General features: G+C 39.4%; 2 protein-coding genes across 5 annotated transcripts; both read right to left on the reverse strand.

The window, feature by feature from the left end:
- Positions 1–11,906: 11,906 nt before the first annotated feature.
- On the reverse strand, positions 11,907–13,940 carry LOC116049321 (urokinase plasminogen activator surface receptor-like). Of its 3 annotated transcripts, none has more exons than XM_031298866.2 (5): positions 13,767–13,940; positions 13,286–13,405; positions 13,059–13,202; positions 12,622–12,732; positions 11,907–12,528 (listed from the first exon to the last, which is right to left on the reverse strand). In XM_031298866.2, exons 1-5 carry the CDS (start codon positions 13,810–13,812, stop codon positions 12,326–12,328), a joined length of 624 nt encoding a protein of 207 aa, XP_031154726.1. In that variant the 5' UTR covers positions 13,813–13,940; the 3' UTR covers positions 11,907–12,325. The 3 variants fall into 3 exon arrangements, with proteins under 3 accessions (XP_031154726.1, XP_035861756.1, XP_031154724.1); XM_036005863.1 differs by having other exon boundaries at positions 12,622–12,729; positions 13,056–13,202; positions 13,767–13,937; XM_031298864.2 differs by having other exon boundaries at positions 11,907–12,525; positions 12,619–12,729; positions 13,056–13,202; positions 13,767–13,937.
- smg9 (SMG9 nonsense mediated mRNA decay factor) lies at positions 13,767–23,326 on the reverse strand. 2 transcript variants are annotated; one of them, XM_031298863.2, is made up of 14 exons: positions 23,313–23,326; positions 22,682–22,975; positions 22,510–22,584; positions 21,847–22,081; positions 21,594–21,691; positions 21,356–21,468; positions 20,770–20,881; positions 20,002–20,097; positions 19,525–19,610; positions 18,884–18,990; positions 18,676–18,783; positions 17,816–17,941; positions 17,574–17,718; positions 15,809–16,307 (listed from the first exon to the last, which is right to left on the reverse strand). In XM_031298863.2, the coding sequence occupies exons 2-14, from the start codon at positions 22,826–22,828 to the stop codon at positions 16,229–16,231; spliced, it is 1,527 nt and encodes a 508-aa protein (XP_031154723.1). In that variant the 5' UTR covers positions 22,829–22,975; positions 23,313–23,326; the 3' UTR covers positions 15,809–16,228. The 2 variants fall into 2 exon arrangements, with proteins under 2 accessions (XP_035861754.1, XP_031154723.1); XM_036005861.1 differs by lacking the exons at positions 15,809–16,307; positions 23,313–23,326 and adding an exon at positions 13,767–13,849 and having other exon boundaries at positions 22,682–23,166.
- Between the last annotated feature and the right edge of the window lie 543 nt (positions 23,327–23,869).

A 23,869-nucleotide genomic window follows, 5' to 3' on the forward strand; every position in this document is an offset into this window, starting at 1 on the left:
TGGAATCAACTGTAAATAAGCTAACTGCCCACTGTTAGCACTGTCATGATCAAATAAAGTAGTAGGGTACAACACGTTGAACTAGTTGGCTTCATTGTTAAATTGAACCGCTTGTTGCATGCTATAAAGGCATGACTAATACCTATAGTAGCAACTGTGCGATAACTCATAAAAGCCTTTGAGGTGTCCCGATATATATGTAATTAATGGAAATTTCTTTGCCTCAAACATAAATTCAGTATATCGGGACACTTCAAAGGCCGTTAGCCCTTATATCACATGTGCTCTCTTCCTTTTTCCATGATTCAGGAAACACTGCCACTGAATACGGCCCCACAGCAGCAAGAGAAACTTTACTGCTTATGCCGCCAGCCAAACTACGAACATGACCCCTATGTAGAATGCAAGAAATGCAAAGACTGGTTTCATCCATTTTGTGTTGGAGCACGGACTCATGAAGATCTGGAGTGGATTTCTCCTTGGTCTTGTCCAAATTGTTCTACTCAACCCCCAAAAAAGCCTAAGAAAGAAGCTCGTCGACTATTTAGTAAACAAGACAGTACATCTTCCAGTAAACAAGAAAGCATAGAAGACAAGGAGGTTTGTGACAGGGATGAGAGGATAGAAGACACAGATAGCAACACATCTAACCCTGAAGTCTCTAGAGGTTCAGACTCTAGTGACGAGTGCTATCCGCAATGTCACCAAATCTCTTTTTCACGAGCTGAGTGGGAGGACATAAAACCTGTAGATACGGAAAAAGGAACAAGTGGACATCTTGGAGGCACATGGTGTGACATCTTTGCCCAAAAAATTTCAAACATTTCAGACTGCGTTTTAGTTTTCAAAAGGAATCGAACAAAAACAGAAGATTCCAGAAAGAGAACAGGTCCATTTTGGCATGGGGAGGCACATTGCAAGTTTGCCAATTGTAGGACCTTCAAAATGATAATTCTTGATGATCCTGGGACTCACAATGACGAGATTATGGTTGAAATTCATGTCTCAGGTACAGAAAACCACCAAACAGCATTGTCCCATCGTAGGCACACAAGAAAAACAGAAAGGGAAAAAATAAGAAAAGAACTGGGGGAATTCACCCCAACCCACATCCACACCAAAAAAATGGTGAGTGCCAAAAAGGAAAAACTCCTTTCAGGAAATTTTAATCAGGTGCCATCCATTCCTGTACTCCTGTACTAAACCTTCAGGACAGATATCATAAAAACCTATTTTTGGACATATCTCTTGTGCAACAAGCACAGGACTCAAGGTCCAAAAGTACAGCTTTAAGACACCACTATGTGCAGTTTATAGGGATGTCACCTTTTACTGTTCACATGTACTCCCTGCCTCAGCTCAAAGCTTTGAAGGAAAAAATTGACAAAAAGCAGCTTTGCTTATATCTTGATGCGACAGGCACAGTAGTAGCCAAACCTCCTAAAGCCAAAAATGTACTCTATTATGCTCTGTGCATGCCCCTGGAGTCGCCAAGGCCTACTGTAGTTCCCCTTGCAGAAATGATCACCTCGGACCAAACTTCTGTGAACATACAGAACTGGTTAAATTGCCTGTGCCGAGATTACACCTCTATATACAAGAAAGAGTTCACGCCCACAAAAGTGGAAACAGATTTCAGCTGGGCCATCATCCACGCAACACTGGCATCCCTGTCAAAGTGTACAATACACCAATACTTACAGAGATGCATGGAGGTGTGCCAGAACACAGAGCCTTGTACATTTACAACTGTGCACATATGTGCTGCACATATGATCAAGATTGTGGCAGACAAGGCATCAAAAGTGAAGTGCAGTAAAAGTACAAGGTCTCTATTCCTACATGCATTTGCCTTGGTACAAAATGCAAGCAATCTAAAGGAAATACAGATGATCCTTCATATGATTTCTAATGTATTCTCCCTACACTCCATGACTTCTGCCTGTTCAAGTATTAATGAACTACAACAGGCAATACAAAAACAAGGCTTGGATAATGAAGTGAAGGCTGCCCTGGACACAGCCGGAGTGGATCAAGAAATAGGTAAAGATGAAGGGAAAACTCCGAAAGGCATTGTACGGAACTCTCCCTTCACACGGCTATTCAAAGAGGTCTTAACCCTGCAAGAAGATGACAAAGGTGAGATGGACCGTGGACTGCCAACTAACCCACATTTTTGCCCAGATCTTGTGAAGATATTGAAGCCATATGTAGGGATATTACCACTTTGGAGTGGTGTCATGTTGGAGCATTTGGGTCAAACAAGGGACACGAATGAATATGTGGAGAATTGGTTCAGAACCACCAAAACTGTCGTGTTAAGGGACAAACTGCATCGGCGTCCAGGACAGTTCATCCAGATCATGGAAGAATTTGTTTTGGGCCGCCTAAAAGGGTCAGAAATCTATTCTGCCCGCCAGGCGTTTGTGGGAAATGATGAGGTGATGGATGATCCGACAGACCAGCCACTTACTCAACAAGAAAAATGGCAGAAAAGGGGAAAAAAATGAAAAGCAAGTATTACAATCCTCCCAACTTGCTGAAAAATATGGGGAAGACAAATTCCTGCCCGCCTTGGGCTGGTGAAGGCTCACTGGACAACAAGTGCATCACAATGACCAACACATGCACAATCGACAATTTGTTGTTCATATTACATCTGGTGTTGTCGAAACATCTGCATGTTTTGAGGCAGGTGGAAGATGCATCCACTGATGAATGGCTTCAGGCGTTGCTGCAGGTACACCAACAGTTCTTGGGAAGGAGGTGGGGCCAGGGGAAAGTCACTTGGCTCATGAACCTGCAGCAATTCAACAACTCAAATGTCTGGGACTGTTTTGAAACAGAACATAATTTTGTTGTATCTCGCCTGAGCACCTTACAACTGATGAGGGAGATTACAACATGTGCCGAACAGCACTGCTCATTTCCAAGACTTCACAGGAATAACACATCATTGAAGTTGTGTGGGTATATTTATCAATATCTCAAACTGTAATATATGCATTTATTTGCTAATTTTACAAATTGGGTGTAATAAATTGTCTTTCAATACTTCCAGGTGCAACAACTTCGCTGGATTGCAGGAAAGCCTGGATGAGTGGTTTCATCCTCCTCCAAGGAACTGCAAACTGATAAAGTAAGACGTGAAAAACATTTGTTATCATGTTCACCACATACTGCTTCACAAGACATGTGACAAACATTTATTTGATCATGTTCCCCACTTTCTGTAATTTATCATGCTCACTGATCATTCTGCAGCATCAAAGGATTACCATGCCAAGGACAAAGAAACATAGTTCGGCAGGATTTCGCAATTGGTAGACCTACACTGCTAGTGCTGAGGTTTCTGTCTGTACAAACTACCAGAAGGAACAAGCAAATTTGGCCTAATCAATTGCCAGAAGAAGTCAATATCCTAGGCGAAGGGTGGGTTTTGTGTTCCTCTGTAGATAGTTTATTTGAAATAACATGGAATACAATGTAACTCATGATACATGTCCCCTCCCCAGGTACATACCTATTGGTATGACTTACCACCAAAACAGGTCTGCCCATTTTGTGAGCTTCCACCGTGTTGGCAATCAGGGATGGCATTACTATGACGGAATGAAAGAGACATCCAAAGCAGGTGGTGGAGTTGTTGAAGTCAATGATGCAGAAGTGAGGAGACTCATGTTACAAAGCTGGATTGCAGGACACTTGGTCCTTGTAACAGTAAGCATCGTCTAGACCTTCCTTTGTGCCCCCTTTGTGTACACACACATACCAAAAAAAATGTTAAAAAGTTTAAAAAAATCTCTCATGACATACTGCTTCACATGCTTCACAGAAAAATAAATAAAAGTGATGGTGCGATCGTCACATGGAAGTCTGAAGATGAGGTAAGAAATTAACTAAACGGTAAAAAATAAATATACATCGTTGACCAGAATAATAATGTTAAATTGAATTAGAAAAATGTTATGTTAACAGAACTGTATTAACAGACTATTGAGATAATAAGGGTGGTATTTAGGGCTGTCAGCATTAACGCGTTAATCGCAATGCGATTAAGGGCCGCCGTGATGTGATTAATTATTTTTTTTATCGCATTAATCGCATTAATCGCAGAAATTCAGAGAAATTAAAAGAAATTAAAAGAAATTAATCATTTGACAGCCCTATTTAGGAGTTACTACACACTATATTGACTGGTAAAGATAGGGATTTTTAGATTTTTAGTTAGGTACTTGGAGGAATTGTGCAATAATGACAGATTCACACATTTTTCTTTTGTTTTCAGTAAATAAATAATTACAAATCTTAAAGTCAAGTTCATAAAGTCACTTTCTTTGCATTCATTTGATTCCCAATCAAGATCCACTGGTAAAAAATGCTTTCCATTGTTAATATGTACTTAAAAACTGTTCTGAAATGCTAAATAATAGAATTATAATCATGTGATAAAACATGCGATTAATCGCGATTAACTATAGAACTTCAGCGATTAATCGTGATTAAAAAAAATGTATCGTTTGACAGCCCTAGTGGTATTCCTACAATGGAATGAAGGAGTCCAAAACAGGGAGTGGAGTTGTTCAAGTAAATGATGCACAAGTGATAATGCTTATTTTATTATGAATGTGTGTTCAATACACCTGCCTCAGCGGGAGGAAAGGACATTTCGACATGGAGAAATCACCGCCAAACTTGCAAACTAAGTATTTTAATGTGTGAGTGTTTGTGATGTGGTGAATATGTTGAGGTTTGTGTTATTCTTGTTTCCAGTGTACAGCGACTAAGACGAGTGTGAAGGTGTTCTTGTTTGTTGAGTTAAAAAATGATCTCGGATGATGTTGAGGAGGTGTGCAGGAAAATGTGGGGAGATCAGCATCCTGAACCAGGAGGACAAGACAGCCTTTACTGCAGAGACAGAAGCTGCAGGGGCGTGGCTGGCAATACCCACCTGGATTGGCCTGAGGAGGAGTGACTTCACCCGTGGGCATGGTCCAGTGTGTACCTCCCCATAAGCTCAGCAGGAGATACAGCACAGAACTGCTCTGTGCTTCAGTATCCAGGGAACTGGAGACCTGAGACATGCACATACACGCATACACACTTACTCTACTCTCTGGGTGAGAATCTCACACACACACACACACGCACACACACACACACACACACACACACACACACACACACACACACACACACACACACACACACACACACACACTCTCTTCCTCTGCTATGTGGTGAGAACTGCTTATCTCTCACACACACGGATCTAGGTCTATCTACATATCGACATTTATAGCCATAAAGCTCTCTGATGTGATGTACACTCTGTTAGAAATGTGTATTTATGTATATTACAAATGTCACTGATGTACACTCTATTAGAAATGCCACGAGTGTCTTCATGCCTTTTCATGTTGTGTAGTTCATGTTGGTTCTCATCTCTTCATGTCATGTCTAGTCTCTCAAGGGTTCATTCATATAATTTTGTAAGCAGTTAATCCTAACTTTAAAGAGACTAATTTATCAGAATTTAACAGAGTCTACTCCATCTGAAATGTAAGGAAAATATTTTATCTGAAATTGACAGAGACTAGTTCATGTTAATGTAACGGAGACTACCGAATCGGAATTTAACATGGACTAGTTTATCAGAATTGAACTGAGTGTACTCTAACAAATTTCTCTGAGCTATACAGAGACTAGTCAATCTGCACTTTACAGGTACTAGGTAATCTGAACTGTAGAGAGTCAAGACAATGAGAACGTTAAAGGGACATTTTTTTATTATGAATGTGTGTGTTCTACAATAAACACACCCTGGTTACTTGAAAGAAAATGCTCTTCATGTAGAAAATGATTCAGGTATTACACTTCATGAGAAACTGTTTCATGTACCACTTGGCTCTCGTACAAGCAACCTGCTGTGCGTGCTTTGTTTAAATCATTTGGTGCATTCATGAGCAATTGTGAAGTGAGAGTATTCTAGAGTTTAGAAGTGTACCACACACCTGAACTGGGGACTTCCCAGTTTGAAGTGTGGTCCTTGGAAAAGCTTCCAGGATAGTGTTTGACGCCACTCAACATAGTGAACGCTCTCGCTTCAGAATTGGAGAGTTTAGAAGTGGGAACCTTCCCACTTCCCAGCCACATGAACACGCTAAAATTCATACAGCGTAACTAGTAATAACCATGTCATTACTTTTCCCTTTCTTAAAGTAAAAGTATTATACCTCTAGAAAGACAACACATGTATATCTTTAAGTAAATTAAACTTTTACGCTAATCAAAAATAGTCAGTAAAATCAAAAGAATTATAATGAAGAGACACAGCACACCATTAGGGAGCAGTGGAAAGTCAGCATCTGTTGCAATATAAATGTCAAATTGTGTATTTTATAGATACAGATAGATATAGATATAGATATGAACATATGGGGCATCATTGGAACCATTATGATCTGTAGTATGTGAATCAGGTGAGAAATTCAACGGACAAGGATATTTGGCCGTTAGGGGGCAGTGCAAAGTCAGCAAATGTTGCAATCGAATTGTCAAAACATGTCAAAATGTCTATTTTTGAGCTGGATTTTCTCCATAATTCCACAGTAGATATGGACATATCGGGCATCATTGGAAACATTATGATCTGTAGTATGTGATTCAGGTGAGACATTCAACGGACAGCCATATTTGGCCGTTAGGGGGCAGTGCAAAGTCAGCATCTGTTGCAATCGAATTGTCAAAATGTGTCAAGATGTCTATTTTTGAGCTGGATTTTCTCCATATTTCCACAGTAGATATGGACATATTGGGCATCATTGGAAACATTAGGATCTGTAGTATGTGAATCAGGTGAGAAATTCAACGGACAAGGATATTTGGCCGTTAGGGGGCAGTGCAAAGTCAGCAAATGTTGCAATCGAATTGTCAAAATGTATATTTTTGAGCTGGATCATGTCCATAATTCCACAGTAGATATGGACATAAAAAAAACAACATTACAACAATATATTACACTTATACCTCACAGTGTGGTAGTCTACAGGTCATGAGAATTTCTGACTTTTTAAATATAATTTACAAGATTGTTGGCTTTCATTCAGACAGATTCAACAAAAACAAGTGTATAAAGTGTATACAACTGTATAAAGAACAAAAAAAATAATAATAATTATATATATATATATATATATATATATATATATATATATATATATATATATATATATATATATATACACACACACACACACACACACACACACACACACACACACACACACACACACACACACACACACACACACACACACACACACAGTACATATCATAAAGCTGTGATCTGCACTGATCATACAGTCTATGGCACTGATGCAGAATGGCTCGTTTTGTGATAAACACTGCCACACAGTGGCTGAAACGGGATTTTTTTAAGGTGGAATCGAAACTTAAAGAGAACCGGAGCGAATGTGGAGCCAAGTTCAGCGTAGTAATATAGCCAGCATCTAACGTTAGCTACTCCGCTGTGCTGTGAAGTTATGTCTGGCTATGTTGTTAGCAACATTGTTGGATGCTGCAGTCTCAGCCTGGCAACCAACGTGAACTTCGAGTCTGGGGAGGAGAGGGCGGGGGAGACGACTCTCTCCAGTAGTTTGAATTTGTACTGCAGTAACTATTTTAAACAGTAGCTGTCAGTATTACATATTGCACCTTTAAATGTGCCAAGCTATGTTTCTGCTTGCTTTCTAATCAACAAAAGCACTCTGCTTTGTGTTTCACATGCTCAGCGTCCCCAGAAAAACCAGTGATGACCTCAGTTCCAGCAGAAGTCGATGCTGGCTCAACAATTACTGTCTCGTGTTCTGTGATGCACACATGTCCGTCACATCCTCCAGTGTTCTCATGGAGTGTCCCTCACCTCACCAGCGAGGTCACGCACACCTGGACGCCGCAGGGCATCTGGGAGACGACCTCCACCATCACGTTCATGGCTGCTGGAGGAGACGGGGTCAAAAGCCTAACCTGTACTGCTATCTCCTGGGGTGGCAAGCAACGAGCTGGCACAGTCCAGATGACTGTGAAGGGTTAGAGCCACACAATTCATCTGTTCTGTTCATGTCTGGTTATGCAGTTATATCATACATTGAGTTGTGTATATTACATTTATTAATACATTTAATTGAGCCTAAAATGTTTCTACATTGCCAGGATCAAGCTCTCGGTCAGTAGCCATTGCAGTGTCAACTCCTGTTTGTAATCATCCTAGTTGCAGTGTTTGGAATGGTCTTCTATAGGAGGAGGTAAACAGGATCCAGGATCCATAATCCACAAAGTGTAATTACACACATGGCAATAAGTCAAAAGGTGTAGGCTTAACCAGGTGAACAAGCCCAGTTGAGTAAAATAAATGAACTTACCCTCTTCAAACATTTTCAGGTGAATAAATCGACTTTGTCAGTTGTTATCACTTCCTTATTTGTGATATAATTATTGAAACGTTATTTAAAAGTTTTGATTTACAGAATATGATTGTATAGAGCAAACATTGCCAGAGCATAAACTGTTCAGACAAAGCCTGTGATATGTCTTCATAATAAAATAATGATTTGTTTTGTCTATAAGCTTTTTGGGTGTTATCTACAGTAATAATAATGACCGAAAGTGATGTGAAATTGTATAGTTTTTACTCAAAAACCTTGAGAGAGGACCCACAGGTTACCCTCCACAAACATGCAAAAGCTTAATATTGAGCCCTATGTGTGAAGCTAGAGAAGGAATGCTTCTGGCAAAATCCACCAGTTAAACAAACAAAAAAACAATATAAGAGGGTGTGGTGCAGGGCCGGTTCTAGCCTGCTATATTACGGTGTGCTGGTAGAAAAAATAGGTGGGCAACTTTGGCGGTTGGTATAGCAGTAGCACAGAGGTTAGAGAAGCCAGCCTCCTGGCCCTAGTGACATGGCACTAACATTTGACCTAATCCCAGCTGGCCTGCAACCCTAAGGCATAGGATTTAGTTCAAGATATGTGGGGAGGTATATAATATGTGGGGTCTGGGGGTCCTCACCAAGGAAAATGTAAGCACTTAATTTCCTGCATTCTGGTGAATTTTCATGCACCTACAGTATTTCTAACGTTTTCTGCATCAATTCATGCTGGAAATGTCTTTATTTATGTAAAGGAAAACACAGGGGACAATTGAAAATATAAAAACATATTGGAATATAATGAAGTAAGGCTCTAAGGGATTCTGTATTTTTCAACTATTTATTCTCCTGTAGATCAACTTTTCACATTTAATGTTATCTCTGCTGAGTCAACACACATGTAGGCCTAGACATGATTTACTCCTCCCTCCTCTTTTGCTCTTTTGTTGATGAACCTCTTTAAATGTGCATGTCAGTGGCACTTATTCATGTGAATGATACATGAATTACTATGAATTGTAATTAATTAATAAACCCCTGGACTGTAATAGCTCAGATGTGTTTCAGCAAGATTTCTGCTCATGTTCAAAACTTTGTACACATTCAAAACTCATCCCATCTTATTTTGAGAAAAAAGTCATATTACGAGAATGAAGTCACAATATTTTAAGAAAGAATCCATCTGCCCTATAGTCTGCTGTGCATTACGTTGTTGCTCTCATATGGCAATATCTTATCCACACCGTCTAACAGACACAGAGATCCCCACCAGGGTCTCTGGATGAGACAAAGTTTAGGGAAGCGGCTAAACACTGCTCTTCATCGGAGGTGGAAAACCGAAACTATGGCAGAAGCACAGACGCAGCGCGACATGTCTGCAGCAGACACACACACACAGAAGCGCGTCCATTATAATCAACTGGAGCTGCAACACTGACTGCGGAAGCCGAGCTGCTCATCTTTATTTTTACAGAGAGAGTGGACACAAAGCGACGGACAGGTCTGCTTCAGAGCAATATAACGATGAGAAGACGGGGCAGTGGGCAACTTTGGAGGGGGGCTTTAGGCTGCCCAGCCAATCAGAAGTTAGAAATGGTACTGGTATTTTCTGTGCAATTTTTTTCCATTGGCTAAACACATTTTCTTATCTTTTGATTGGGTGGGCAAGACGCACATTTGGGTGGGCTGAGCCCACCCCTGCCCATTGCTGCTGCCAGCCCTGGCGTGGTGGTATTTTGTGTGTGGCGTGGGTGGATGCAGAAATGTCCCAAGCACAGCAACATAAGAAATATACAGGCAGAGGGAGAGATATCTTTTGAATGAGTCAATACATTGATTTTTAGGAAAATCCTGCATAGTATGCCTTTATCAGTTACATTTTGTCTGTCCTTGTCGGGGAGCAGAGGTCGTCCTGAGACATCTCACAGAACTAAAGCTTATGCAAATATTTAGTGTGCCAGCTTCTCCTCAAAACCAAGTTGGCATTGTTCATCGATGTCATCTCAAGTAGTTTATTTTAAGGGTATCGCTAAGGAGCTTAGGTTAACTGGAATGATTACATTTCTAACAGTTTGGAGTGTCACACAACCCCTGCAAGAACTTCAGCATGACTCAAAATTATATTCGAGAATGCTAAATACAAAGAACTTCACATACGGCTTAAAGTGGCTCGAATTTAATTTGCTATGTGTTACATGTATGCTATTCTGTTCATAGACTATAAACATAATGGATGTAGCATCAGTGACGTCACCCATTGGTTTGTTGACTGCCATTTTGAACCAGGGAGTTTGCATCTTGTATAGAGACGCTTTTAAGTCCCGCCCCCACCGGAGGGGAAAACAACTCTCCGCTCTCCATTGACTTGTATAGCGTGAAGGTTCCTTCTAGTCAGTTTTGTCTGCTAGCAAACAGAAAACAATTGCCTAAAGGCTGTTGTGTGGTTATGTGAACTACCAACAATGTAAAGAACCCATAACTTAAGTTTTTATAAGCTGCCGACCCGAAAAACTGAGCTTCCAATATTTATATTTACTTTTGTGCATTGATGAAACAATACTACTAATAATAGTTTTTGTACTGTGGCATGCATTCAAAACACCTTCAGGGTGTAGACCGATACAGGTGAACAAGTCATGTAAACTTTTAAATTAACTTTGTTGGCAGAATACATGCAATACACAGCAAATTAAACTCCAGATTAATAGCTAATTAATGTGAAGTGTAAACAAACAGAAAGTTACAAAATTCTCTAAAAAGCTCTTGAATAGTGTAAAAACAGCCTGTTGGATAACATTGTCCACTAGATGGGGTTATACTGTTCATAGTTGAGTCCCACAAAAGTTACCTCTGCTCTCCGCACATTTCCAGCAGGTTATACACAAATATCAAATAAATAGTTAGAGATGGGGACAGGCTGAACAGTTGAATGTGTCCACACTGCGATCTAGATTCAACAGCTAATAACCAAGAATGAGGGGCTGTAATAGTTTACCAAAACTATGTTACAGTAAACACTCGCCAACAAGCCAAATTCCTACCTGCACTAAATCTAAAAATATTTAAAATAAATACAAATATACCATAAACAAGGACCCTTTATACATTCACACAAGTCTCAGCACGCCCAGATAGGGCAGCATTCACACTTTCCTTCTAGAACACCCTGAGCTTAATTAAAATAAAGAAATGATACTGTACACAAATAGGCATTTGTTGCCAATTAGTTTATGATTGAGTAACATTGAGAGCACTTTCTGTATTTATTATATATTAATGTGTTAGGAAACAAGTGTCAAATGCTCAATCTTTGACATGTTAAAGACCTGCAAGACACTGCGACAGCAAATTATGACATGCTTCAACTTTGAAACTGAGTGTCCTTAATGATTATATGAGACAAATGTATTATAAACGAGACTCAGAAATAATATAGGCCTAGAGCACTTAGGAAAACACAGAAATGCAATCGGAATAAACAGCAGAATTTTAAGATTTTTATTTATTCAGCTTTTATCTTTAACATCAAAATATTCTTGATAATTAACATTAAAAGTAGGTTTCAGAATAATAATAGCACTCAGAACAAAAACTGTGCATCATGATGTTTTTTACATTCTCCTTGTTCTACTGAGGAAAAACAGGATGAGCTGTAAAGCTGTGAAATGGTCTATAGGCAACATTCAAAAAAAAAGAAAATTATCCTGCAAGAAACTGTATGAGGCAAGAGACAAGCGAAAAAAACAATTTTACTGAATTATATTTTTATACTTTGCTTGCTAAACTTTCTCAGTCATTGGTTGAAAGGATGGGGACCGGGGTGTGAGCAGCAGTATTATGAGGCCATGCAAAGATGAGAGAAAAGCTGAGTGGTGATGCTGCCGTCTCCACCAGTTAGGAGAGCATGACCAAAGAGACCAGCGGTGCCAGCAGGAGCAGAAGGCCAGCACTTGTGCTGCTGGCGCTGTTGCAGAAGTTCCCCTGACAGCAGCTAATTTCTGTTCCAAGGGCTCCTCCAGTCTGTGTAGCTTGCGTTGAGCACATGATCTTGGAGGCACAGCCCTTTACGGCCACCATTTCACCTCCTGCATTCACTGGGAGAATGAAAATAATGTTAGGGTGAGAGCTTAATGTTTTAGTGCATCCATTCAAACGGAGTTAGATGTTTAATTCTGTAGGCCTGTTACCCTTTGATGAGATGCAGTAGTCCTCATTCCCCTCACACTTTAGAGTGTTGTTGCACTTTTGTCCATCGCAGGAGAAGCACATTTTACCATTTGGATTGGATTTGCTGGGTTCTGTAAGAAAAAACATCCATTGTTCATATTGTTTGGGGATGTAGAGGGGGGTTGAGTGGTGATTTCAATTCCCTTTTCTTATTTATTTCGCTTTCTCTCTCACTCTCTCTCACTCTCTCTCACTCTCTCTCACTCTCTCTCACACTCACACACACACACACACACACACACACACACTTTTTTTAATAATAAATAAGTGCAACCAATACTAACTTTTAAGGAGAGTAGTTTTTGCATTTTTAACAGCTATTGCTTATGCAACTAAACAGGCCTCATTTAAAAGAAGCAGCTAAATACCAAGAGACAATATACAGCAAGTAAGTTACCAAGGGCAGGTTGGGTGTTGCAGAGATCGGAGGTGCAACACTTGCTAGTTAAAACGGTTTTGGCGATTCCAAAGTTGAATGAAGCCTCAACACACTCTTCAGCCAAAGCACAGTTTTTTGAGCTGACATCAACAATTTTTGAACCACCTGCAACAAAAGAGGAACCTTTGTAAACTGGAACAGCACAAAGCAGTTTAACAATAAAAATAATGCAACACAAATGACTATACCTGCATATGAAGTGACTTTAATTGCAACACACTGTTGACCCTGCATAGGGCATTCTTTTGGTGTATCTGTGCAGGTTCCTGAGATTCCCGGTACGCACTCATAACATCTCAGGGTGTGGGCTGAGAAAACACAAAACTTTCAAAGTTTGAACTTTTAAAATATAATAATTTTGACACCTCTGAGGTAATAACAAAAATTATGAGCGCAGATACAAAAAAATGTGTTGTACAGTATGAAGGTAAATGCAGAGTGCAGTTCTGAGATTTTTTTTACTTTTTTTTCAACGGAATAGAAAAGAGGTCAAATCATCCGTGGACGAACAGGTGAGGAACAAAAAGGTATAGCAGTGACAAGTAAAAGTAACCAATAACATGTATAGTTTGGGCAGACAGTTGCCTACTGGTATTTGGCATATAACAATCATGTACAGTCCTCCTTTTTTTAAAGATTAAAAAAACAGATAACAAAACCAAAACTTGCCTTTAGGGAGAAGCACAATCCCAAAGATCAGCGTCAGGAGATGCATTCTGTGATGGCAGGATACTACTGAGTATCAGTTTGATCCGTTAAGAGCATAAGTAGTTCTTCTGAGAAGGGGTTGTCTTCATCCTAAGACCACTCCTTCATACCTCTCTGAATAGTGACTAAATGTGAAACTTAAAAAAACAAAAAAAACAATTCCCCTTAAATTAACTTGAAATGAAACTTATGTGTTTTGTTACCTACAACAAAAGATTGGGTCAGTGTTTAGTTTTTTTAGACAACTTCTAACAGTAGTGTCTTAAAGCTATAATAGTCACAACACAGACAGATTAAAACACACATACATACGTACATACATACATACATACATACACGTACATAGACTGTGTAATTAACTTTTTTAATTTCCATGCATGGTGAAATAACATGCATGCCCTTTATCTCAAAGTAAACAAAGCAATCTTAAATCCACTAAATATATTTTTTGTACAAGTATGATTATTATAATAAAGTTATGGCTGATGTGTGTTTTACATTAGTTCACTTTTACTTCCTTGCATTAACGAAAAAAGAAAAAGTTTGTACACTGTGACATGCACTTAAATACTTCAGGGTGTAGGCTGCAACAGATCCAGGCCCAGTCAAGTAAAAAAATTAACTCTTTTCTGACAGAACACATGCCACACAGAAAATTAAAATGTAAGCCACTTCAATGTAGCAGCTTAATGTAAATGCTTTGTATGTAGCATTCTCTAGTATCTTTTTGAGTCATGCTGAGGTTCTTGCAGAGGTTGTGTGACACTCTGAACCATTGTATAATCACTCCAGTTAACCCATTACAGAATCCTTAAAATGAATTACTAGAGGGTTACCGCTGTCTCACAAACAGAAACAAAAATGCTAAAGAAATTAGGAAAGAAAAGAAGAAAAATTTAAAAATGCAGATGAAGACGCAAAATGGTGAGACCATGGGATTTCACATACCTGCCAAAAACAAAATATTTATTCCTTCTTAACCATATCATGTCACCCAGCATTTTGTTCTGTTTGATCTAGTGTCACGGTTTACTTCACTAATTAACAAAAAAATATTAATAAAAAAGTTAAGTACCGGTAATTTAAATACTAAAAATAACACAAAAATAAGTTTAAAAACAAAGATTTTATTTTGATGTTTGAGTGTCCTCATTTAGGCTTTTAGTGGCCTGAAGGTTGAAGCTCCTTCTGAGCCTCTCAGTGCCGGCCTGGTTTATCTGGTACTTTTTTCCCCGACCAATTTAGCTTTATGAATATGACATTTCCCTTATAAAATAAGTTATTGGTATGAGCTTTAGTTTGAGATGTCTCAGGATGACCTCAGCTCCTAAATGCCGTCTAAATATGACATTTCATATATCTGCAGATAAAGACTTTAAATTGAAATATCGGCATCGGCCCCAAATGAAGATTTCTGCCGATATGACGCTTGATGTTCTCTGCAATTAGGTGGAAAAAATATGAGCATATATCAGCAATTAGCCAAAGTGAGTTGGAAAACATCGGCATATCAGCCAAAATCCAATGTCATGCATTAGATACACTTTTACTGGTGCCCAGCAGGGACATTTTGTTGTTTTTATTAATTATGTATTATTAATTTTAGTTCACATGGAAACCCAATGCAACCGCTGCATGTCTGTTCATCCGGCAGTTGGGATCAGGCGTGATTCAACAGACTACAACAATTTTTTTCTACCAGCACCAACCCTTCAGTTTCATTACTCCTTTTTATTTAAAGCCAGTACAATAAAACACAAGATCAAACAGGTTTGAGCACTAATTTGATGTTTGTGTTCTTTTAGGAGAAACGAAAGCTACATAGAATGTAGACATGTGACTATTTGAATACTATATTTGAATGTGACTATTTCACATTGCCTGTTACTGTCCTCCTGATGTAGGTTTTATAGTCTCTGTCTTGTAAAAGGTTTTAAAGCAGTATGCCAGTGGATACAGCATCCTGGTGCTGTAATAGAAGAGTGCAATGGAAAAAAAGGAAATAAAAAAAATAAAGAATTATATATTTTAATCTGAGAAAACATGTACACCAAAACTGCTTGCAAATTAAAAAAATCTTTCACATTTTGCTTACACGTGTGCAGACAACTGGTTTCATCTCTCTTTCTCACCACTGCTGTACAGGCTTCAGCTGTGTCTGTTCAACATGGTAGGGATACACCCTTTTCTGACACAGAGTGCCAAGAGTCCACAGGTTTTCATTCCCGCCAAAGTCTGCAGAAAGGTGTCCTGCTTTATATCCGACTCTTCACCACTGAACAGGCTTCCAGTTTCACTTGCCCTCATGTAGGGCGCAAACGACGATCTCCACTTTCAGAGCCACAATTTTTCTTTATGTGACCTGATTATTGGACATAACAGCTTAAACTGCTATTGTATATGACAGCAGTTCATCCAAGGTGTTAGCAGAGCAGGCGGCTGTACTCGGAGAGGGCCGAGGACTTTTTCACCCCATCCCAGATCCGCGCTGCGTAGTGAAACCTGTAAAAACACAACACTTATACAGACCAGAAATTGTATTCACTTTGATGAAACCAATGTGTTTTAATGTTTTTTGTGAGATTATTTGTTTTAGATTTAGATTTTGCTTTCAACTGATGTGTATAGTAGAGAGGTATACAGGAAATGGTAGTGGGGTCATGCAACAAAGAAGCGGGGATGGGGGAAATTTATGTGGTATGCGTTTAAGTCACAACCGACAAACATGTACAAGAATTTGTGACCATCTTCCTGTTTAAAATGTGTTTCTTTTATATTTCAGTTCTTATATTTTGATGGGGGGGACGCACAATGAAGGCTATAAGGCAATCAAATAAATAAATACAAACAGAAACTAAATGCTATTCTCTTCCATTTAAATACATTTATATTGACCTAGCAAATAACAAATTAATAATTAAAAAGTCTTGCTTTACAAATACTAGTAGTATTAGTAGTAGTAATAGTACTATGAAACAAAAAAAGAAATGCTATGTAAATCTCTGTATTGTTACTACACAAACCTATTCAAATCCATGGTCTCTTTCATTGGCAGAAACCTTTATAATAAATAATGTTATATTTGCAACTAAAAACAGCATCAGCAAACGTTTAGAAAAAAATACGTTGTTAGGCTGCACACAGCACAAACAACCACCACTTAATAAGAACAGGTAACATGTACATACATGTATCCTAAGAGGCCAAAGCCAGAGCAAAACAAGTTCACAAAGCTCCTCCTGAATCTCATCACATCTTATTAAACTCAGATCTTCTCTCATCTGGACTATTCTGGCTGAACAGTAAATGACCAATGTTCAGAGAGACTTAGGTGATAAACTCAACTTGAAACAATAAAAGTGAGGGGGAAAGAAATGAAGCACTAAGATAAGCAGTTTGGTCATTTGTGCTTAATGTTTGCCTAAACTGAATTATAGTGGCTTTAGTAACCAAACCAAGCTGAAATTGTAAAAGTTAGTTGAATTTTGAGGGGTCTGGTGAAAGCCAAATGATTAGGCAACAACATTCACTTTATTGTATGTCACGGCCCTCTTGTTTCCTGTCTCTCTCTATGCTGTCAACTGTAAAAGAAAGGTCTTAAGGCTAAAAAGAAATAAACCTTAAATGTCCCCACATCCCCAGTAGAAATGACACACTTACTGTAATAACATTTCTAGTGTCGTGTTTGGTTGCTTTACGTTTTTGATGATTAGCTTACAATTGATATTAGAAATTCAAAGTGAGCAAAGAAGAATGTGATGCGCTTACCAGTTCTTCTCAGTGAGGATGGTGTGTGACAGCTGACAGCGAGGCATGGCCAGTATTTGGCTGCGGAGTTTTGAAACCATGGTGGAGAAGGCAGGATGTCCTCTGTACCCCGGGAGCAGAGAGAAGAGTGGGTATGCCCCCGACCCTAAACACGGTCCAGAGATATTATTTAATACACATCTGACACAATACACAGGAGGACAATTGAGTTTTGCCTTATGTGAAGAGAAATTCTCTATGACCTGCTTTAGTCAGATTATCCTCGCCATCATTCTCCTGCATAGGGAGGAGGAACATGTTGACTTCGGTTGCCAAATAGTCCTGCCCCAAGCCAGGGAAGATATTGCAGTCTAGCATGGATAATTTACCTAAAAACAAGACATAATGTGGGGTCAGTGCAGGTGTGACATGATTCATGTTGTTAATCAAATATCTTAACCAAATACTAACATCATCACACCCACAGTACTGTCCCAAACCATTTGCATTAGATTGATTCATGCCTTCATCACACAACCAGCATTAACTACTGGAACAGCATCCTCTATGGTTCAACTGAGCAGATGAACCATAGAACCATAACTCTGCAGCCCATCTCCTCACACACACCCGTTCCCGTGATCACATCACTCCCGTCCTTCAGAACCTCCACTGGCTCCCTGTTTCCCAACGCATCCAGTTTAATGTCCTCCTCTTCACCCACGAAGCCCTCCATAACCAGGCTCCTTCCTACCTCACAGACCTGCTCCACCCACAATCCCCACTCATCAAAACACACCTCTTCAGATTAGCTTTCCAATACAAAAGTCTTATATTTCTCACCTGATACTTACTGGTTTTATTGTTTTTAATTGCTTTCAATATGCTTGTTTTATGTGTTGGTTTTATTGCTTATTTGTTTTTAATGTGCTATATGTCCTGGTTTTAGTGTAAGTGTCTTTGAGTACCATGTAAAGCGCAATATAAATAAAATGTATTATTATTATTATTACTATTATCTAAGCATAGTTTATATCATTAAACATGATTTGCCCTTAAAAAACAACCATAGTGTGAATAGAATATATGTATGTATAAAGAGGACAGTCTTGTAGTGTTTTACCTTTGTATTTGAGATGCGAGTGGGCCATTAATTTGTCCACCACCATATGCATATTCTTCACATTCCTTGGGCAGAAATCATCCTGCCTGGCCTTATTCTGGAGGAACACTGGAGGAGGGAGGAATTTAAAGAAGTTGATTTTAACATCAGTAAACCTGGTTGGTGTGTGAGATTGTGTGAGTGTTGTGTTTCTGCATTAAACAGTCACCTATATGAGGATAGTACTCTGCTCCATCGTCATTGCCTGAAGAGCCAGTGCTGTCATGGCTTGCAGACGGAGTGGAAGGTTTGAGCATCTCAGCAGTCTGAAGAAACCTATCCATATACACAAAATTAAACCTCCTGTGTGGTACCAACATTTGTTTTCATGAAGAAAATAACAGCCTAGGTTGGGTAATTAGCCATCTGTCAAAATACATATGGGCATGTGAATATTGTCTGAAGACACACTTGAAAAAGCATATGCTTTAATTCCTTGACTATTTAAGATATATAATTTGTTACAATTGAACAAGATTGTACAAGATGAATGAGCGTCAGCACATGTTAGACGGATACATAGCAAGTTATTTTCAACAGGTCTGGATTTGCCGGCATGTTTTGTCTACAAGACCAACTGAAAGATAAACATTATTGAACTTATTAAAAAGCAGAAGACAAATATCCTCTCAAGATACAAAATGAAATACTCAACATTCCTGTGTGTGTGTGTGTGTGTGTGTGTGTGTGTGTGTGTGTGTGTGTGTGTGTGTGTGTGGGGCCTTTGAGAGCTAACCTCTTCTTTCGTCTTGTGAACCTGGACACAGACTATGACACAGATGCAGATTGCAGATAAGCAAGTAAACCAACCTGTAGAGGTTTAAGTCAGTGAACCAGTCTTGAACCACAATAACCACATGGCACACTGTAAACAGGAAGGCAGCGATCTGAAGAGACTGTAGACAGATTATACAGAGTGTACAAATGTGGTTACATGAGAATGTGTGTGTGTACAGAAGAATTAAAATGACAACTAAACTGTCGAACTGATGAATCACTGGACTAAAGACACATATTAGTCCCTATAGAAGTTTAGTAACTTTTAATGCAATTCTCTGTATTATTTGTCTTTAACAATCATGCATACCTAATAGGCTTATATTTTGACAAATGCAGAGATAGCAGAGGGGGAAGGCTCTGTGAATATACTGTAGCTGTAACTGTGGATTTATTTACGTTACGTTTTAAAGTTTATATTACATTTTACATGTTTTAAAGTTTATATCACAGTGATCACATAAACAACTAGTGCTTTCACCAACTGCCATCTGCAGGCCAGCCACTGACCTGCATCTCAACATATGTGTGAGGGAGGTTGTACTCTGGAGGCAACTTCCGATCGTTGTTGATGAGGTGGTCGAGAATAGATGGGCTGAGCATGGGCTGAAGAAACAAATGAGGCATTTACACACAACTCATCAATCCGCAACATACAATCCTTAAATACAGTGTTTTATAGTCTAACTGTAACTACTGTCTATTCCAAGGTCACATTTCAATTTACACAGTTAATAGTCTATACTGATGACGATTCATTTAGGGGTTTGTTCCAGTGCCGCCCGAGGTTCTGCCGGATGTCCCTCATTTCCGGCCAGATGTTCCTCACCTACTGCTTTTCTTCTAAACGCCGGTGCATTTATGAGGACTATGGTTAACTGCTCCTCAGATCTCAGCAGGGTAAATCCAGACAGCTAGCTAGACTATCTGTCCAATCTGAGTTTTCTGTTACACGACTAAAACAACTTTTGAATGTTCCAACAAAACAAGTTCCTTCCTGAGGCTATTTTGCAGAGGCACCTTGCCTCTGTCCGGCGCTTAGCACCGCCCAAGACGATGGGAGAAAAACGTGATTGGTTTTAAGAAATGCCAATAAACCAGAGCACGTTTTTCTCCTATCCCGGAATGTTGTGTGGACTAGCCAGACCCTCCTCCACAGCGCTGTACAGGTCTGGCAATGCGAGACTACACAGGTAATGACTTGCTTAGACTCTGACAGAGCAAATTAAAAATAATACAGAAAAAGAAACAGTCACAGTATTCACAATACTTTCATACCTGTGTATCCAAGAAGATGACTCTCTCCTGTGTAATAAAGAAATCAATGCCTGTGCTCTGGTTTCCTCCTCTTTCCTTGATTTCTTGAGTCTGGGCTCTGAATACATAGCCCCTGTGCAAACAAACACGCATTACATCAATTAAAGTCACTGCACTAGTTAAGCTAAAAGAAAAGAACGTATAGCATCTGCAAGTAACAAATGCATAGATAGGGTGTAAAAGTCTAAATAAGAATTTTAGTTAGTACTTATAATTTCCTCTAAACAAATAGCATTTGTATTACAATGTCCACACACTAGACAACCATATGGCAGTGTCACACACTGACCTGATTTGAACAAAATAATAGATGAACAAAACACACTGTATTATTGTTTCAAATTCCTCTTACATACTGGATTACATTTATCTGTCATTATTGGAATGCCTCATCCTCTTTAGCATCATTTAACTGTGACTTATTCATGGTTCAACTTCAGTTTTTAGCCAATACTCTTTTCACTGTTGATAAATGTAACATATAATTTGCACATAACCGAGCAGTTTACAAGCTTGAGCTCATTGTTGGTGTAACAACCAACCTCACCTTTGATCTTCCTCTGGAGTATTGGCAGATAACAGTGACATGATTGTAGATTTCCCACTTCCCTGCAGGCCAATGACTCCCACCACCAACATATCCGTCTGGTCCCTCAGATACTGCGACAAATGACAACAAAACACAACTCCCTTTGAGTTCATACAGTACAGCGTAATGAAAACACTAAAACATCCTTCGATACAATGGCTCCACAATGAACTGAGTTCATTAAACATGAACTCACCTCCATGGCACTGTCACACCAATTCATCTGATCATCCACGAGCTTAATGCTGTGCTTCATCTTCTCCGGAGGGAGGAGTTTAGACTGGCCCACCATGGCTGGAAATCATATGAAAAGATTCAAGATTTACTTTTGTTTTCTCTGCACATTTAATTTTGCCTTAATGAGTGCATCCAAGTAGAGCATTTCTAAACATGGTAACTGACATTTACCTAAATAAAACGTTATTTTTGTGAAATCTACAAAAACTCACGGTCAACAGCGCTGCTTGATGCAGATGCACCCATTCCTCTGTTTTGGATCTGGTAAACAGGCTGGGTGGGTCGCTGCCCTTCCCTCTCCATCTTGGAGGGCCCAGGACCAGAGGGCTGAGCTGCCGCTTCGGGAGGGGTCCCCGGCTTCCCTCCATCGTCCCGGGCTTTCATTAGCATGATGGGCTTCTCCAGGACTGGAGCTCCACTGACAGGTGCATTCTGTGACGGCTTGGCCTTAAAACATTATGACAACAGCACCAGTCAATAGATCGCATGACCGGATTGGTAGACAAGCTTAATACATATACAAACTGTACTTCTATAATGATCACCTATTAACTGTGACACATTTGTTTTGGCATTGCAAATATAGTCCTAATGTAAATGTACTTTACATTGCCTTGGACAAAATATATTAATGAAAAAGTTAAATTTGAGAAGAATGTTTGGCAAAAAATAGCCAAACTTTCTTCTCAAACATAACAGACATGATGTTTGATTTTAAATATTGCAGTCACAATAATGCATATTTTTACTTTGCAGTCAATCGGACAATCCTACAAACAAAATGTTCTGATGTCTTTATTATTGTATGTATTATTTCTTGTTTTCAATGAGGAGAATTACAATAAGAGCTGAGTAACTGAGATCAGCCAACGTACCCTTTCCCCAGGGGGTTTTGCAAGAATGATGGGGGTCTTCTGAATAAGTGGGCCTGGTGGATCCTCGCTCCCATCCTGAACAGACACATTAAAGTGAGGTCAAAAGTTAAAACCAGCAGTCACAACAACGCAGTCACATGAGAGCATGGGTTTGCATTATAGCTAAAGTTACCCTTCGTTCTCTCGGTTGATATTCTCGGTCCCTACTGGGACCGGACAGATTTTGCCCAGGAAGTCCAGCATCTCTGTCTCCCCGGCGTCGCCTCCTCCTGCGTCCCTGCCCGTACATCCCGGGCTGGCTGTGGCCGGACTCGGACATGTCGCTTTTCACCTGACCACACCACAACAGCACAACTGATGTCAACAGTAAGCTAGCTAACGATAGGAACCCAGTTCAAAGCAGAGGTGAGCTAAATATAATGTTACTTTCACTAAAATATCTTAGAAACTAGAAATCTGCTTTCGGCTAGCAATCATTTGACTATTACTGTCGTTGACGTTTGAAGCCATTTGGTGGTGATGATGGTCGTTAGCTAAAGCTTTCCGTTAGTGCGCTTGTTTCAGAACTCGGCGTTCACCGTTAAGGTACGATAATGGACTGGTTCTTGAATATCAATGCGCTGAAAGAAACTCCACCCGCCTGAAATTCATTTTCTTACCCATCAAACAAACCTTGTTCGTCGGGTAAATGAAGTCGTCATGAAACATCGTAATGATATGGGTAGTTCCGCTGTCATCATTTCGAAGTGTAGATACAGTACCAGCACTTTCTCATTCAAGTGAATGGGAAAGTGTGTCCAAACCATAGACTGTATATTATTAAGTCTATGGTCCAAACCTTTGACTGGTACTGCTGTAAAAATATTGGTTGGATTCTGGGACTGCTGTGTGTTAGTATATGTGTATGGTATTGTAATTATTATAATGCCTAGTTCTTACCTATATAATACATGTATATTATCAACAAAAAAACTTACTACTTAGGTACTTAAGACTGGCAGCGTCAGACCTCCAAAAAGTCAGGTTCTATACGAGGGTTTTGCCTATTAAAAAGGAAACTTTTTCCTCGCCACTGTCGCACCAAATGCTTGCTCTGGGGGGGAATTGCTGTGTCTCTGTAAATTATAGTGTGGTCTCTAGACCTACTCTCTGTATATTGTCCCGAGATAACTCCTTATGATTTGACACTATAAATAAAATGTCATTGAATTGACTGTAAATAAATTATTACTACAGTCTATGGTTATACAGTAACTTATATAAACGCTGTTCAAGTTAAGAGTGTCTTCCAATAAAAACAAAGCATATTGATTACAATTGTTAGTCTAAATATGTGTTGCGTTAAACCCGTTATAACGTT

Source organism: Sander lucioperca, chromosome 10, assembly GCF_008315115.2.
Source record: "Sander lucioperca isolate FBNREF2018 chromosome 10, SLUC_FBN_1.2, whole genome shotgun sequence".
NCBI classification, from domain to species: domain Eukaryota; kingdom Metazoa; phylum Chordata; class Actinopteri; order Perciformes; family Percidae; genus Sander; species Sander lucioperca.

Coding starts and splice junctions, on each gene's coding strand:
- smg9 (XM_031298863.2), bottom strand. CDS start 22,828: ATGTCCGAGTCCGGCCACAGCCAGCCCGGGATGTACGGGCAGGGACGC. Junction 19,611..20,001: donor ACACATATGTTGAGATGCAG/GTCAGTGGCTGG, acceptor ATCTGTCTACAG/TCTCTTCAGATCGCTGCCTT. Junction 17,942..18,675: donor CTCGCATCTCAAATACAAAG/GTAAAACACTAC, acceptor TCTTGTTTTTAG/GTAAATTATCCATGCTAGAC.
- LOC116049321 (XM_031298866.2), bottom strand. CDS start 13,812: ATGCATCTCCTGACGCTGATCTTTGGGATTGTGCTTCTCCCTAAAG. Junction 12,733..13,058: donor CTGCAACACCCAACCTGCCC/TTGGTAACTTAC, acceptor TGTTTTTTCTTA/CAGAACCCAGCAAATCCAAT. Junction 12,529..12,621: donor GGACTACTGCATCTCATCAA/AGGGTAACAGGC, acceptor TTTTCATTCTCC/CAGTGAATGCAGGAGGTGAA.